Source organism: Pituophis catenifer, unplaced genomic scaffold (genome assembly GCF_029215685.1).
Source record: "Pituophis catenifer annectens isolate HBS135680 unplaced genomic scaffold, rPitCat1.0.hap2 SCAF_7, whole genome shotgun sequence".
Classification (NCBI taxonomy): domain Eukaryota; kingdom Metazoa; phylum Chordata; class Lepidosauria; order Squamata; family Colubridae; genus Pituophis; species Pituophis catenifer.
Window position 1 is genome coordinate 90,081,206 of NW_027256887.1, and position 16,694 is coordinate 90,097,899.

General features: G+C 59.7%; 1 protein-coding gene across 1 annotated transcript; it reads left to right on the forward strand.

Annotated features, from left to right (window-relative positions):
- Positions 1 to 4,526: 4,526 nt before the first annotated feature.
- On the forward strand, positions 4,527 to 12,042 carry RBM28 (RNA binding motif protein 28). The gene is made up of 19 exons (XM_070947424.1): positions 4,527 to 4,682; positions 4,771 to 4,920; positions 5,026 to 5,123; positions 5,223 to 5,298; positions 5,629 to 5,721; positions 6,503 to 6,577; positions 6,717 to 6,819; positions 7,012 to 7,148; positions 7,744 to 7,813; positions 8,064 to 8,173; positions 8,392 to 8,465; positions 8,572 to 8,707; positions 8,919 to 8,983; positions 9,221 to 9,382; positions 9,953 to 10,087; positions 10,436 to 10,510; positions 10,817 to 11,139; positions 11,309 to 11,399; positions 11,498 to 12,042. The coding sequence occupies exons 1-19, from the start codon at positions 4,568 to 4,570 to the stop codon at positions 11,633 to 11,635; spliced, it is 2,226 nt and encodes a 741-aa protein (XP_070803525.1). The 5' UTR covers positions 4,527 to 4,567; the 3' UTR covers positions 11,636 to 12,042.
- The last annotated feature ends 4,652 nt before the right edge of the window (positions 12,043 to 16,694 follow it).

The window sequence follows — 16,694 nt, forward strand, 5'->3', positions numbered from 1 at the left end:
GGTGGATGCAGACCACCAGTAGCCAATGCATCACTGATGGGAAAGGACCCCCCTGGGATTCTCTCATCTGATGAAAGGATGAGTAAAGGTCCTTCTCAGGTCCTTGGGATCTAATCCCTCCTGTGGCTGCTGCTGTTGGCCAGTGACCCCCATGTCCACCTCCCTCTTATGACCACTTCTGGCTCGAGGCCTCCTGCCCTCCCTGGGCTGAGTCAGAAAGGTGCCAGGAGAGCCCACCCACTTCTGCTCAGAGCCCTGGGAAATGGGGCTGAGGGAGAGAGGCTCAGGAAGCCCCACGAGATCTGCCTGATGCCTTGCCCCACCAAAGGATCCTGGGACAGGAAGAGGGCATGGAAGCCGCTCAGCCTCTGTCCGAGCACCAGAACCTCCCTCCCTCCCTTCTCCCTTTCAGCCAGTCTGCCATCCTGCTTCATCAGACCATCATGCCCCATCCTGACCTTGGAAGGAAGGAAAGAGAGAGAGAGAGCAGGTGAGCCCCTACCAACCCTGCAAAAGAGTCCCTTCCTCTCTGATCCCCTTCTGGCTACTGCATCCGCACAGCTTCTGGGCCCCCGACTGAGGGGCTGCGGTCACTGCCAGCGCACTCAGCCTCACAGCTTCTCCTGCTGGGTTGGTCAGAGACCTGATGGGCTCTTCCACACACCTGCTTGCTGCAAGGAAGCCACCTGGCTCCTTGTTCTGTGGGGCGCAGAAACACGTAAGCCTAACCCTCCGCCCTCTTTCCTTGCTCTGTATCGAGGCCAGCATCGGCCAGTAGAGGCAGAGTTGCGTGTTTTGTGTATAATGTTCCATTGTATGTTGCGTGCACCTCCTCTCCCACCGACTGTGGCTTTTGCTGTCTGGTGGCTGCCCCCTCCCCACGGCCAGTACAGAGTCTTTTGCTCCGAAGTCCAACGGAGGCTTCCTTTGCAAGGTATTTCCTGAGGCCTAACAAGCAGTCCTCTTCTTACAACTGTTCGTTTAGTGACCAAAGTTACAGTGTTACTAAAAAAAGTGACCAGGGCCACGTGATCCAAATTCAGAGGCTTGGCAATTGGCTCATATTTATGACGGTTTCAGTGTCCTGGAGTCACGTGATCCCCTTTAGCAACCTTCTGACAAGCAATCAATGGGAGGGCCAGATTCACTTAGCAACTGAAGTGATTTACTTAACAACCGTGGCAAGAAAGGTTATGAAATGGGGCAAAATTCACTTAACAACTATCTCGCTTAGCAAGGGAAATGTTGGGCTCAATTGTGGCCGTAAGTCGAGGACTATCTGTATACGCCTAGTATATAAGAGGAGGCTCTGAGTATTATAGAACAGGGCAAAGCCTTCAGTTGGGGGCCAGTCAGTGGGGCAGCTGCTTTAACCACACTGCCCCCACCTGTTGTCCTAGGCGTCACTGTGGTGAGGCTCTGGTGGCATTTCGCCTCCTCTGATGCCGAGGGGTTCTCTGGTGCCAGGCCCACTTATGCTGCTGCTGGGGTCCTGGGCGGCTGGTGGCGCCCACAAGAGTTCTGCCCCACCTCCCTTCCGAATCAGGGCCAAGGGCTGGGGGAAGAAATGGGGGGGGGAATGCATGGAAAGGGGGCGGGGCAGGGAATCAGGGGAAGGCAGCAGGTGCCAAGGGCGTCCCTGCACAAACGGCAACACACAAGGGCGTTGTGATGGTGGAGCAGCTGTGCAGGTGCTTGACGTGTGTTTGAAGATGCTTGCAGCTGTTCACCCCAAAAGGGGCTGAGCGGAGGGGCAGCTGGGGCAGTGATGGTCACAGCCTTGGGGACTCCTCTTCCTTGAACCCGAGGAAGCTGCTGCAGCCATGAAGGGTGGGCAGGCTCTAGGAGAGGGGGGACACGGCCAGGGCAGCCCACTGGGGAGTGGGGGAAAGACAAGGCTTGAGGAGGCTGAGAGGTCAAGGAGGGTCAAGGCTTCAATTCTCTCTCGAGAAAGAGGTAAGCAAGCCAAGGAGAGCCTGGGGGGGGCCTTCTGCCCCCTCCCCCCTTGTGGCATTCTGGATTGGCAGGCAATTCAGAGCCATTTTGGGAGCCAGCCAGCCACAAGGACACTTCTGCCCCCAGAGCTAAGTGGGGAAGCACAGGATGGCATAGATGGTTCAACATCTGCAGACGGTGGGCAGACGGTGGGCAAGGTCAGGTTGGGGCCATTTCTGTTCGTACCCATTTCATGTATTCTTAATCATGTTTATACTTTTATCTGTTATATATGCTTGACAAAATAAATAAATAAATAAATAAATAAATAAATAAATAAATAAATAAATAAATAAATAAATAAATTGTGCAGGCGGCCACAGGGTATATGTGCTCCCCCCAACCCATGTTGCTTAGTAACTGGTTTCACAAGACTCTGCTGCCCTCTGGTGGATGCTGCTGAGGCTGGCAGCAAGCTCTGCCCCCCCCCCCCCCAGCCCCCTTCTGAAGCTGCCCATCTTGAGCGTCTGTTCCCAGCCAGATTCCAGGCAGATGGCAACCCAGCAGGGGCTCAGTTAGAGCCCCAGATTGGCAATCCAGTCAAACAGATACAGGCACCAGGGTGGTTTTGCAACGGAGCCATCCCTGCTGCCCACCTTGTCTCTGACTCATTCTCTGCAGCAAATCAGCAGCTGAGGCTCTTCCACAACTTTAAAAATGGCCAAGATGGGGAGGGTGTTTTCAGAAGACACCAATCCTCCTTAGAGGACAACGTGGGAGGAGGAAGGCCAATGCTGAGTCCTTGTGTACACAGGAAAAGATCCGGGGTCCCAGCTGCACGTGAGCCGGCAGGGGATGCAGCAGCTAAGAAGCCAAATGCCATTAAGCAGAAGCACTGCAGCCAGACGGGCAATAGTTCCATTGGCCTTCAGGAGGGTCCAGTCTCTCTTCTCCAGTTTGGCCACTAGACTTAAAAGAGACGATCAGGAACTTGAACACCAACCCTGCGAGGAAGCCTTAAAGGAGCTGGGAGGCTGAACCTGCCCAAGAGAGGGCGGAAGAGAGGAAGGAGGAGAGGGGTCTGCAAACATCTGAGGGCTGTCTTGGGCAAAAGGATGCAGATTCTTCTCCATGGAAACTGAGAGAAGAAGAATCAGTCAGTCCAAATGAAAAGGAGGCCGATTCGGTGCAGCGTCAGAGATTTCTGTGGTGCAAAAGCTGTAAATCAGCACCACCTTCTGCCGGAACAGTGGCTTCCCACTCATCAAATGCTTTCGAAGTGTGTTGATTGAGTGACTGTCAAGGATTGTTTGGATGACCTTTAAGTGCCTTTCCAACTCACACTTTGTATGAACCAGTGAGGTCAATATTGGCAGCACTCATCTCTCTGTCCCTGGATAAATGGACGGCCACACTAAACACTGCAGGGGGAGGGGTGACATCAGATCAACTTACCAATAGAAAGAACACTCCACTCCACTGGAAGCTTTTCCCCTAACAAAATTGCCGGCTTCTAATTTTTAAAAAATCTGGCATTGTTTCATACAGCAAAAGGGATGTAAACAATTACAGCTACCCACAAATATACGAGGAAAGGAAGGGCTGGAGGAGGCATGAGCCAGCCGTGTGCTGCAGCTGCTGAAACAGCTAATGTGATCTTGGGCTGCACCAACAGAGGTAAAACACTGAGATCCCAGGAAGGGATCCATGCTCCACGCTGCCCTGGTCAGATTAGCCCTGGAATGCTGTGACCGGTTCTGGTCCCCACAATAAAAGGAGGGCCCTGAGGACCTGGAAAGAGGGCAGAGAAGATGGGGAGGGTCTTGGGAGCTAAAGACCCTACGAAGAACCGGGTATCTTTAGCCTCCAGAAGAGGAAGGCCTCCCAGCAGTCTTCCCAGCCTTGACGGGCTGCCCCAGGGAAGGCGGTGGGGCTGTTGTTTTCTTCTACTTTTATTTATTCAATGTTTATGCCGTCCATCCCTCCTATGGGGTGATTCTCCAGAGCTCCTGAGGGCAGGACAAGACCCACCCTGGCAGAGAGAGACCCCAGCTCAAAATCCGGGAGAATTCCCTGGCCCTGCGGGTTCAACCCCACAATCCGTTGGCTGGGGTGGTCTGAGGATCCTTGTGCCGGCAGAGGGCTGGGCTAGATGACCCCCGAGGTCTCTTCCGACCCTACAGTTCTCACACGCACAAAGGAGCCAGAGAGAAGGGCCGCTCGGACTCGGTCCGGGCAACGGTTGGGGAAAAAAATGCTGTTTTTGCAGCGTGGCCCCCGAGACCCCCCCCTCCCCCCGTTTCCCACATGCGCGTGGGGGGGAGGGGGGAACCAGCCGGGCTGGAAGCGGAGCAGCCCCCGCTTGAACCCCGGACCGGCCAGGCGGAGACCCCTCCCCACCCCCACCCCCACCCCCACCGCCTAGCAGGGCTTGCGAGCCGGGGAGTCCTAGGCTCCGCCCCTCCCGACAGGCCCCTCCCCGCTCGGGCCGGTCAAGGGAGCCCCGCCCCCCAGGCTGCCTTCCCCGTCGCGCCTGGAGGGGGCGCCCGCACTTCCGGCAGGCCCGCCCTCCGTTTCCGGGAGGCGCTAGATGGCGGCGCCCGTGCGGCGCGCGTGTCTCCCGGGCGGCGGGATGGGGCGGACGGTGCTGGTGCGGGGGCTGCCTCCCTCGGCCCGCGCCGCCGACCTGGAGGGCGAGTTCGGGCAGGCGGGGCCGGTGCGGCGGGCGGTGGCCGTGACGGCGCCCGGTGAGCGAGGGGAGGGGAGGGGAGGGGGGGAGGGGAGGGGGGGGCCCCTCCTGGTCCGGGGCCTGACGGGGCGGCCTGGTCGTTGCAGGGGGCGAGGCGTGCACCGGGATAGGCTTCGTCAGCTTCTCCCTGCCGGAGGACGCGCAGCGGGCCCTGCGCGAGATCCGCACCTTCGGCGGCCGCCGGGTCAGCCTGGCGTTGGCGCGGCCCAAGAAGAAGCGGAAGGCGGGAGGCGGAGGTGAGCGGGGGCCTCGGGCCCTTCTGGGGCTCTGGGGGGGGGGTGGGGAGGGTCTCCCCGGGCCGCCTTCCTCCCCCTCACCCGCCCGCCCTCTCCCTCCCCCAGAGGCCGCCCCCGAGGCCCCCCGGCCAGCGCAGGAGCCCCCCAAGGCCAGGGCGCCCCCCAAGAAGGCCCGGCTGATCGTCCGCAACCTCAGCTTCAAGGTAGGAAGGCGGCGGCTGCCCTGCGCGGGTTTGGAGCGACCCCCGCGCCCCCTGCGCCCTTCGCCCTTGAATCCCTTTGGCCTTGTCGGTTCCTCCCAGTGCACGGAAGACGACCTGAAGAGCGCCTTTGCTCCCTTCGGGACGGTCCTGGAAGCCTCCCTGCCCAGGAAGCCCGGTAGGTGTGCCGGGAGGGAGGAGGTCCTGGGGCTCCTTCGTGGCGTGAAGGCTTTTGCTAGACCGTCTTTCTCTTTGGGTTATTTGTTTGGCTCATCTTACATGGACCAGCTTTACTATATTAACATTTCACCTCGATTAGTTTTTACTAATATGAAGGTTCAAAAGATCTGTGTTGGGTGGGTGAATGCAGGAGACTCCCTGCTCTGGGTGAGGGGCTGCTTTGCCCCCATCCCTTTGCTGGGCAGAAGCTGTAGCTCATGGGATGCAGGGAAGCAGCCGGAATGCAGGACGTAAGAGGGGGCTTCTGGCCTTGATCTTTGCCTTCCAGATGGAAAGCTCCGCGGCTTTGCCTTCGTGCAGTTCAGGAATGTCCTGGAAGCGGGAAAAGCCCTGAAGGGGATGAACATGAAGGAGATCAAAGGTGAGTCCCTGCTCAGGATTTGGGTGGGTGTCCGTCATCTCGTGCTGAGGTGCTCCCAGAGGGGCAGGAAGGGGACCAGGTGCAGCTCAGCAGATGCCAGTCTTGGGGGAAGAATTTGCCCACTTCCTGCACACGCCATCTTCGCTTCCGTGCAGGGCTGAGGGTCAGCAGCAGCACGAAGGTGTCCTGGATAAAAGGAACTCGGGCTGAATACAATGACAGTGCTTTATGGGAAGGAGGAAAGCCATGGTTTTTACAGAAGTTGGGGGCTGCAGGGCGGAAATTCCTGGGAACCTGATGGGCTGGCCAGTCTGGGGAAGCTGGGCAGGTTCTTGTCTCTGTCCCTGAGCAAGTTCTATGGTTAGGCCAAATGGGAGGGGCGGCATCCCTGATTGAGGAGGGAAAGCTGGGGTTTCCCTTGGGCCATGCTGCGAGGACTTGCAAAGGGCTTTGCCTGCTGCAGGGGAGGGTCAGTGTGGGTTTGTGGGCAAGGGGGGGGGGGTAGATGGTGATGACCCTGGTCACAGGAAAGAGGGCAGTAGTCTCCGTGGAATCTGCTTCCTCCACTGCAGTGGCACTTGCCATCTTGCTGAAGCTTGGCAGCTAAGTAGGGCAGCCTTTAAGGTGGTTGAAGGCCTGTCAGGGTTTTAAAAGCAGGCAACAGATGGACGACCTTTTGGTCCTCCCGTGTAAGCATTTAAGCGTCGCCTGGCTCTGGGGCTTCTCGCCCTGTATTACCCCCACTTCCAGCCAGCCTCAGCGGTCCCCTTACTCTCTGCAGAGCGCCCGGTGGCTGTGGATTGGGCTGTGGCCCGGGAGAAGTACCAGGCTGCGCAGGCAGAAGGCGTCCCTGTTGGTGAGTGGCCATCTCATGTGAATTCGGGGGGGGGGGGAGGAATCTGTTCTGCTCTCCCATGCATGTTGCTGTGACCAAATAAGCCCCAAGCCCCATTCTGATTTGGCCCACAATGTCTCTTTATGTCCTTTGCCCTCAGAGAAGAAAGTTGGGGCAGAGAAGAAAGCCCAGCCGGAAGTTGTGGATGGGAGTGAAGAAAAACGAGGGAGGCCAGAGGCTACTGCGCCAGGAAGGCCCAGCAGGTAAGCCTCACGGGGAGCCTGGGGTGGCCACATGGCAGAAGCGTGAGTGCTTGTGGTCAGCCGGGGCTGCCTTCTCGAGGGCGGTGGGCAGTTGCAGCTTCCTCTCCTCGCCCAAAGCGAGGTGCATCCCCCTGGTTTTGCCCCCCAGAAACACTCTCTTGCTGATCCCTTCTGACTGGCCTGTCTTCCTAGGGACCCTCAGCCTCCAGTTCCCCCTGTGGAGAGCGAGGACGAAGACCAGGAGGTCAGCTCTAGGGACCAGGAGGAGGAACCGTACGAGGCTGGGAGTTCTGATGGGGAAGATGAGGAGGAGGAAGGAGGTGGAGCAGGTTGGTTGGTTCAGATGCTTTGGGGGGACAGGGTGAGGAGGGCCTGCACATGTAGAATCAGCCAATACTTGAAGCAGCAGGAGACCACCCTGTAGAGGTAGTCCTCGACTTATGACCACAATGGAGCCCAAAATTTCCATTGCTAAGCAAGACAGTTGTGAGTTTTGCCCTATTTTGCGACCCTTCTGGATCATGTGATCACAGGGATGATGCAATGGTTGTAGGCGTGAAAAATGGTTATAAGTCACTTTTTTCAGTGCCTTTGGAACTCTGAACGGTTCCAAGTCAAGGATTCCCTATATTAGGCTGACAGGGGGTCCTTCAAGGTGATTCCACCCTTGCTGGGGTTTTCCTAGTTATCCTGCTCGATGGCTTTCCAGAGACTTCTTTCTCCTAGGGGCCACTTTCCCAAAACCGGCTCACCTACCAGCCTCCCTTGTCCAACTCAGGTGCTGGGGGGGGGGAGCAGTCAGGCCTCTGGAGAGTCCCAGGGGGAGGAGGGGTGATATCTGCACCCCAGGAGTTTTAGCGTCCATTTCTATGGCTTTCTCGCTCACTTGCTTGTTGAGTCTCATGTTCCTCCCTCTCGTTGCAGGGGAGGACCCTGCCCCAAAGCAGAAGCAGCACCACTCTGATGTCGCAGAGGGACGGACTGTCTTCCTCAGGTGGGTCCAAGGGGCGGCCTGGGGGGCCTAGCACCTTCCTCGAGGCTTGCTGTGCTGCAGCCCCAAAGGGCCTCCTGTCTGGGGAGAGCCCCCGGGAGGCTGCTGCCCTGCACCCCCTGGCCACACTTGGCAGCAGCACAGAAACTACCAGTTAGACCTGGTGGCCGTCTCCTTCCAGCCACCCGGGGGTGGAGGTGTCAGAACACATGTGGAGGGAGTTGTTTCTGCCCTCCCCCCCTCCCCCCTACAGGAACTTGTCTTTTGACACGGAAGAGGAAGAGCTGGGAGAGCTTCTGGAGCAGTTCGGGGACCTGAAATACGTCCGGATTGTGTTGCACCCCGAGACAGAACACTCCAAAGGTGGGTGGGGCTTGCAGACCCCATCCCCTCACCTGGCCAAAGGGAAGGCCCCCACACTCCTTCGGTTCCCCATTCCCCTGTGGGAGATCTAGAGGAAAAATAAGGGCCAAAATGGATCTTTTCCTTGCGCCCCCCCCCCCTTTGCAGGGCAATTCAGAAGCCCCCTTCATCCTTTCCTGCCTGCCTTCCTCCAATGCCCCCCCCTTTGCCCTCCTCAGGCTGCGCCTTTGCCCAGTTTGCCACCCAGGCAGCTGCCCAGAAATGCCTGCAAACAGCGAAGGAGGAGACTGAGGTGAGAGCAGGACCCTATGGGACGATGAGGGGCGGTGGCCCCATTTGAACTCACAGGAGCCCCTTCGTGGGGCGCCTCCCTCTCACCTTGTTTTTCTCCCTACAAGGGTCAGGGGCTTCACCTGGGGGGCCGCCGTCTCCGGGTCGACCTGGCTGTCAGCCGTGAGGAAGCCCAGCAGCTGCGAAGCCCAAAGACCCCCAAGCCCACCGGCACACGCAACCTCTACCTGGCCCGGGAAGGCTGTGAGTGGGTCCCCTCCTCGTCCCCAGGGCTCCTGGGCCCCCGGCCCTGCCAGGGGAGGAGAAGCCTGATGCCAGGCAAAAGACAGAGCTCTCTGGGGACTGCGAGGTTGACCCTCTGGCCGGCCTCTGGCCAGCTGCAGCTCCAGCGCAGCCCCTCACACACACACCCCCCCGCCCTCTGGCTGTCCTCACCTTTCCTTTCCTTCTGCAGTGATCCGGGCTGGCACGAAAGCAGCCGAGGGGGTCAGTGCTGCTGACATGGCCAAAAGGGCCCGGGTGAGTGCCCCCCCGCCCCCGTGCCAGTTTGGGAGGGGAGTGAGCCTCAGTCCCCATGGCTGTTGAGGGCCTGTGGGCAGCCTTCCCAAAGTGCCCAGGAAGACTCTCTGCCACCCGTGGGCTCTGAAAGCCGGCCTCGCTCTTGAGAGTTTGGGGTGGGCGGAGGGAGGCCGGTTGGTCCGGGGGAAGGGTTGCCCAGACGGGCAGAGCTCTGACGGGGTCCTGCCCCCCGTGCAGTTCGAAGAGCTGAAGCGACAGAAGCTGAGGGACCAGAACATCTTTGTGTCCCAGACGAGGCTCTGCGTCCATAACCTGCCCAAGAGCGTGGATGGTGCCGCTCTGAGGAAGGTCATGCTGCAGGCAGCGGGTGGCGGCACGCCTGGTGCCAGGATCACGGAGGTCAGCCTCTGCCCCGGCCTCTCCGGGGAGCTCGCCCTTCTGCTGCCAGGACGGGGTCTGGCCATGACCCAGGACCCTACTCCCGGGGGGCTGGCAGGAGCTGCAGAGCCACAGGGCTGCTTCCTGAGCCCAAGAAACCGGGGCTCAGCCGGAGGGAAGGAAGGAAGGCTCCGGAGCTGTGCAGGCTGAGAGTGGAGGTCCCTGGGCTCCTTTCCCCACCTACCCACCCACCCCTTGCCTCTTCTCCGCTTCTGCAGGGCAGGAGTGGGGGGGCCACTCCCCGCCTGAGCCAGGGGCTGGGGGGGGGGCATGCACCGGGAGGGGGCTGAGCTGAGCCTTTCTCTGCAATCCCAGAGGCTCATTGTGGTCGTGTGATGTCCCAGGTTTCAGGTGGATTGCGAAGCAGAACCTTCCCTGCAGCATCTCAGGGCTCCCCCTGGTCCTTCTGGGTGGGCAAAGCCCCTTGTGTGCCGAGGATGAGCCTTTGGGCTCCAGAATTGAACTTTGGGTGGGTCCGGTCAGCCTCTAGCGGGTGCCCGACTGTTGCCTCTCTCCCCCCCGCCCCCCCAGTGCCGGGTGATGCGGGAGCTGAAGGGCCGGGGCCAGTCTCTGGGCTATGCCTTTGTGGAGTTCCAGCAGCCCCAGCATGCCCTGCTTGCCCTGCGCCAGGTCAACAACAACCCCCAGCTCTTCGGAGACCAGAAGGTGAGTGTCTTCCCTGCCCGGTCAAGGGAAGACCCCGGCTGAGCTCAGCTTCTCCGGAGACCCAGCGGCAGCACTGCAGGGCCCAGCAGGCTGCCTGGGGTCCATGAAGCCCCCCTACCCTTCCTCCTTGAGGCTCCCACGCCCACCTGGCCATCCCAAGACTCGGGATGGGCCATTTGCGGAGGGAAGCGAGGCTGGAGGGGACTGGGCCTGTGGGTCTCTGCCCACCCCGTGGAAGGATTCAGGCAGAGAATAGGAGGGAGGCCACCCCTTGAGCAGGAGGGCAGAAGTCTGGGTGCCCCTTGGCATCTGCCTCGGGGCCCAAGACGGGGCTGTTTCTCTTCCCAGCGGCCTATTGTGGAGTTCTCCCTGGAGGACAGGCGGAAACTGAAGCTGAAGGAGCAGCGTGCTGAACGCAGCCTGGTAGGGCATCCGGGGGGACCCTCCCACGGCTGCAGGGCTGAAGCCATCTCCCGGGCAGGAACCAGCCCCCCTTCTGCTGGCTCCTTGGAGTGCCCCCAGGGGTCTGGGGTGTGGGGTCCCTCAGGTTTGCGTCCTGAGCTGCTGGAAGGATAAAGGGAGTCCGGCTGCACCACCCAAAGGGAGAGACAGGCCCTGCGAGGGCTGCGAGATGAGCTTGAGGCTGGCCTGTCGTGCAGAGGTTGCTCTCCCTGCTGGGGGGGGAGGGGGCTGGCTGGCTGCCAGGTGACACTTTTCTCCCTCGTGCAGCAAAAGCTGAGGCAGAAGCAAGCAGCTGCCGGGCCAGCAAGTCAGGAGCCATCGCCCAGCACCAGCCAGCCGGGGGCCCCTCAGAAGCCACCCAAGGGCTGGAAGAAGGCCCCAGCAGCCAAAGGAAAGCCTCAGGCTCCACCACAGCACAGTGGCCAGAAGAGGAAGCGGCCTGGGCCCTCGCCGAGCCTTCAGACCACTGAAGGAGCCGCCTCCTGGTCAGGCTTCCAGACCCACAAGGAGCAGGAGACGGTGGAGCTGCCCAACGGCACAAAGCGGCGGAGGGTCCTGGCCCTTCCCTCTCACTGGGGACCCAAAATCAGGTAAAGGCAGCCGTGGAGGGAGCTCCTGGGTCCCTGGCGTGGCCAGAGGAGATCCTGCACACAGACCCTTGCTCTGCCACTTAGATGGGAGCATGGAGGGCCCCCCGGGGGACGAAAACCCCCTGGTGCTGCTCCCTGGACTGAGGAGGGGGGGGCTCTCTCCCGGCAGGAATCGCGACAAGGGCAAAGCGAAGGAGGCCCCTCCCAAGAAGAAGAAGGCGGGGCCCAGAGAGCGGAAGGCGCCCAGAGCTGCCCGCCAGGTGAGTCGGTGGGGTCTCCTCCCATGCAGAGCCTACCTGCCACTGTGCAGTGCCCCCACCCTCGGCCTTCTGATCCTGATCCCTGTGCTTGTCCTCAGGGCCCCCAAAAGAAGCGGGCTGGACAGGGCCGGGCGGAGGTTCGCTTCGAGCAGCTGGTGGAGCGATACAAGCAGCGGATCCTGGGGGCTGGCAAGGCCGCCCTGCAGCTCAAGAGGAGCAAGTGGTTCGAGAACTGAGTCGCCCCTCCCCAAGGAAGAGATACACCCCCAGCTGGGTGGGGCTGCCAGGAGGCCGGGTCCTGCCCTTGGGGGGAGAGGAGAGGAAGAGGCTCGCCCAGGCCCAGGTTCCTCAGATGTGACACGGGGGGGGGGGGGCAGACAGGCAGGGTGAAGAGCTCCCTGGGGCCCTGGAAATGCTGGGGTCTCTGGAGAAGCAAGGCAGCTGCTTGCTGTGGCCAGACCATCCTTGCTGTGAGGAGGGGCAGTGGGGGGGGAGGGTGTCGGCCCTTCCTCCGCGCTTAGCTCCAAACGTGCAGAAGGGAGTCCCGGCAACACAGCCTCTGGTGGAAGAGGCGCAAGAAGGAGGAGGAGAAAGCGGCTCCCATCGTTTCTTTGGCATCTTTCAATAAATGACTTTCTGAGAATTGTGGTTGCTGGGAATCTCCTCCTAGGCCTGGATCACAGGATCCCTTTCCTGTCAGGGGTGGTGGTGGGGGTTTAGGGTTAGAGTAAAATCCTGCTAACGAGGCAGTGGGCTTCTGGTTCGGAAGTTCTACCACGGGGCATTAGAACCTCCCAAAATCCACTTTGATGCTCTTAACAGAAAAACAATTGGAAGGGACCTTGGAGGTCTTCTAGTCCAACCCCCTGCTCAAGCAGGAGACCATATACCATTCCCCACAAATGGCTGTCCAGTCTCTTAAAAGCCTCCAGCGAGGGAGCCCCCACAACGTCTGAAGGCAACTTCTGTTCCACTGATTTTGAACTATCTGGGAATTTCTCCTTAGATCCAGGTTGCTTCTCTCTTTGATTAGTCTCTATCCGTTGCTTCTTGTCCTGCCCTCGGAGGCTTTGGAGAATAGGCGGACCTCCTTTTTGGGGGGGGCAGCCCCTGAGGTATTGGATGTTGGCCCTAGTCCTTCTTTTCCTTAAACTAGCCATGCCCAGTTCCAGCAACTGTTGTTTCTATGTTTTAGCCTCCAATCCCCTAGTCCTCTTTGTTGCTCTTCTCTGCACTCTTTCTACGGTCTCAAAAACTTTTTAATATTGTGATCAAAGCCAGATGCTGTAATGCAGAGGCCTTCAAACTTGGCAGCTTGAAGTCTTGTGGACAACTCCTAGATCTCTCCAGCCAGCTATCCTGGGAGTTGAAGTCCACAAGTCTTAAAGCTGCCAAGTTTGAAGGCCTCTGCTGTAATGGGATGTTAAATTCCTTTTGGGGGCACCTTTACCAAACTCCCAGTGGACACCCCCCCCCCATTCACAACCCAGTTTCCCAAACGCGTCTTGTTGGGGAGAAACATGGTTTAATGAGTCTGGACTAGAGGGTTCCGTTTTGGAGCAAAAGGAGGGCGGGCTGACTGGTAGTTTTTAGCAATCCAGCTGATGTTTGGCCTTAACCAGGCCTCACACGAAGCCTTACAGGTTCTGTTGTTGAGTGAATCTGGTTTCCCCAATTTTGTGACTTTGTCAGAAGGTCACAAAAAAGGATCACATGACCCTGAGACGCTGCGACTGTCATAAATACGAATGGGTTGCCAAGTGTCTGAATTTTGATCATGTGACCATGGGGAGGCTGCAACTGTTATAAGTGTGAAAAATGGTCATTAAACAGTCACTAAATGAACCGTTGTAAGTGGAGGACTCCTTGTATAGAAAGCCCTCCTGTCTTTTCAAATCCTTTGGAGGAGACCCCTCTAGTCCTCAGATGTCCTCGGAATGCCTGGGACTACAAAGCTCATCCCAGAAGCCCTGCCTTGGCCAGGCCCCATCCTCTGATTGGCTTGGAAGAGGCGGGGCCCTGCAGCCGTCCTGGGGTGGGGTGGGGCTCTGTGGGATCGGTAGGCTTGGCCGTTTGGGCTCTGGCTTGGCTCCCTCAGCATCGGCCACCAGGGCAGCCCTACCTGAGCGGGTTTGAGCCTGAGCCGCCCCCCCCCCCCCCCCGGTCTTCCCTGCCAGTGATCCCAGCCAGCCAACTGAGGAGAGGGGGCAATGGCGGCTCTGCTTTGGCCCGGCTGCCTCTGGGGGACCAAGCCAAGTCTTGCAAAATGCCAGTCAGCTGCCTAAGATCCTCCGAGCAGGAAGCCTCTGGAAAGAGTGACTCCGGGAAACGGTGTCAACAGATGAGCTCACAGACAGCCCCGAGGACAGTTGTGTGGGGAGCTGTTTCCACCGCTGAAGGCTGCAGTTGGAGCCAGCGGTCTGAACGGCTGCTCCATCCAGGCTGAGGGCCACCTGGGCTCCCTGCGGCAGTCGAGGGCTGGCTTAGCTGCATAGATCAGGGCAATCTCCTGCCTCTCGGCTGCTTGTGCTCCCCCAAGTCCTCTTTGACCCCCTTGGCCTGTTGGGGGGAGGAGGGAGGGGTATGTACTTTTGCAGGGTGGTGTCATTCTTGTGGCTCTTTCTTGCATCCCGGAAGCACTTTCTGGCCTTTTGGGGACCCCTCCTGGCTCGCCCGCTCTCTTCCTTCACTTACACTGTCCTTCAGTTTGGGCTCCTGACTAGCGCACCCTTTGCCCTGCCTCCTCTCCACTTGGGGCAGGGCCCCAGGGAAGTCCCCTTCCTTACCTAGCAAGTGGTGGAAGCCGTAGCCATGGGAGGCTGGGACCGAGAGTGCCATCATCCTTTGCAGATGTCCTGAATTCTGGAGGTTCGTGCAAAGGAGAGTGTGGGTCTGGCCCGCTGCCTGCTGGAACCCCTTCTGTTGCAGGCGGCTCATCTTCATAATGCAAAACTGAAGCCCGGCTTGCCTTCCCCCCCCCCTTCCCGGCGCCAGGGAAATGAGTGCAGAGCCAGCCCCATGACCTGACTGCCCCCTTCCCCAGAGTCTCCCATTGCCTGCCCCGCACTTCCTCGTGCAAGCAGTACTTCCCTTTCCCACAGCTCCTGTCCGCCATGCTGCTGGGCATTCCTGCCATCTAAGGCCAGACCCAGGTCTCCTGGGGCTGCAGGGGGGCAGGCTGGCTGCAGGAGGTGCCCGACGGGGGGGGGGGGGGGGGGCAGGGCAACCGGAGGCTCCTCCTGCACGAAGTTTCCCGGGGGGTGGGGGGGCTGACCCTCTGAAGACAGGCCCAATTGGAGTGCCAAACAGGAGGAAAGCCACCTCCATTCCTCTCTACCAAGTGGGACCTTCTGCCAACCTGCATAATTCGGAGCCAAGCATCTGGTTTTGGCCTGGAGGCTGAAGCAAGGCAAATGCAGACCAGAGAGCGAGGGAAGTGGTGCCATGTGATGATGGGCTGGCTGGCTGCCGCCGCCGCCACCACAAACTCTCTGATGGTGAGAGGAACAAACCGCCGCCTGGCATCTGGAGACGGGCAGCTCGGGGGATGTTGTTGACTTAGCTGGAGCACCCCCCAATGCCCCTCCATGGGCTGGAGGGCTGCTTCTAGGCGGCGGTTGGGCCAGTGCTAGGCACATGAGCACCTGCAGGTCTCCCTGGGGCCTCTGGGCAAGAGGTGGACATGTGCCCACCAGGCCCAGGCTGGGGTGGCTCCATCAGTCACATGCCAGCTGCACAGCAGCCCCTCCTAGCCGCGGGGGCCACTGGGGTAGGCAGGTTGAGGCGAGATTTCCCTGGGTGGGTGTCTGCATCGTTGGCAAGCTGAGTTGGGGGTCCAGGCCCTGCCTATTTCTGCTGGCAGTTTCTTTTGAGCTTGTTGCTGGACATGATCCAGTGCAGGGTATCAGGCTGGAATTCTTCAGGGCAGGAAGCTCTGGGGCGAATTTGAACCCATGGAATGGGTGCCTGGTTGAGCAGCTCCCCCCGGGGCCTTGCCTTTGATCGCAGTTCAGGGCTTGCCCATTGAAAAGCAGAAGCTGGAGAGAATCCCTGCAGCCTCCTGGAGCCCCTTCCTGGGCTGGCTGTCCCTTTGGGCAGGCCAGGCTAAGGGGCTGACAAAGCAGAAGTCTTGCTGGGCCCCCAAGGGACACAGAGCTCCCCTTGCTGTGGGGCAGAGACAGCCTGGGTCTGCCCCGCAGGCCAGTGGCCCAGGAAGTCCAAGAAAGGAAACTGAAAATTGCCCCTTTGGAGTGGAGAGAGAAGCCGGGATTTATGCTGACCCCTGGAGGGAGAGCGCAGTGGGGCTGCCTGGCCTGCAGGGACAACTGCAGAAGGCCGGATGGGAGGAAGACCAGGGGTGGGAGGCTGAGGGGGCAGGAATTCCCAAAAGGGAGATTTATGGAAACATGGACACTCGAAAGCCCTCCCAAATTGAGGAAACAGACTTTTGCAGGGACCAGGCACTGAAGTCCCATGGCAGGTTTATCCTGCTTGGTTAAGCCGTGCGAGGTGCTGCCTGAGAGTGGCATGCAGATTTGCAGTTAACAGATGGTGGCACGTGAGCTGCTTATGCCCGGTACCTTTTTTTTCTGGCAGAATCTGTGCCTGGCCCTGGGAAGTTGCAGCCAGAGGTCTGGCAGCCATTTGTCAGACCTCCTAAATGCCAGGGACCTCCCTGCCCTCCTGGCCAACTGAGTCACTGCAGAACTGAGAGAGAGTGGCACAGCACCCAGGGCTGAAGGCCGACTGGTAGCTTCCTGCCCACGGGGAGCCAACCTCAACTTCTTTGGGCCGCCGATGTCTCCATGTGCCAGGGAGGCTCCTGGGTGCCACGTCCTTCCCAGCCCCAAATAGCAGAGAGTCGGATGGGGTCCAGGTTCCGCCCTCCCCACCCAGGTGGGTCCCCAGGGACATTTGCCCGGCCTCTGCAAATGTGGGGGACGATGGTCCTGCCACTGGGCAGCACTGAAACCTCAGCACCCTGCTGGATGGCCTGTGGGCAAAGTAAACTCAGGCACCAACATGCTCGGCCATCTGACTTCCCTCCTGTTGAGCTCTTAGGCACCACCTGGGAGATGCCACAGCAAGCCACCCAAAGCTCCCCTTCCACCCACCCGCCCCCAACTCAGGCACGTTCAACCCCACTTCTGAGTTTGGCAGCTCTTGGAGGTGGCTGCTGGTGGAAGCATCTCCGTGCAGGCGGGGAGGGGGGGAGGAGAACGGGGGGGCAGGCTGAACAGAAGCAGTCCTGCTCTGCGCCACGTCACCAGCAGTGCTGCCGTGGCTGCTTGGGGC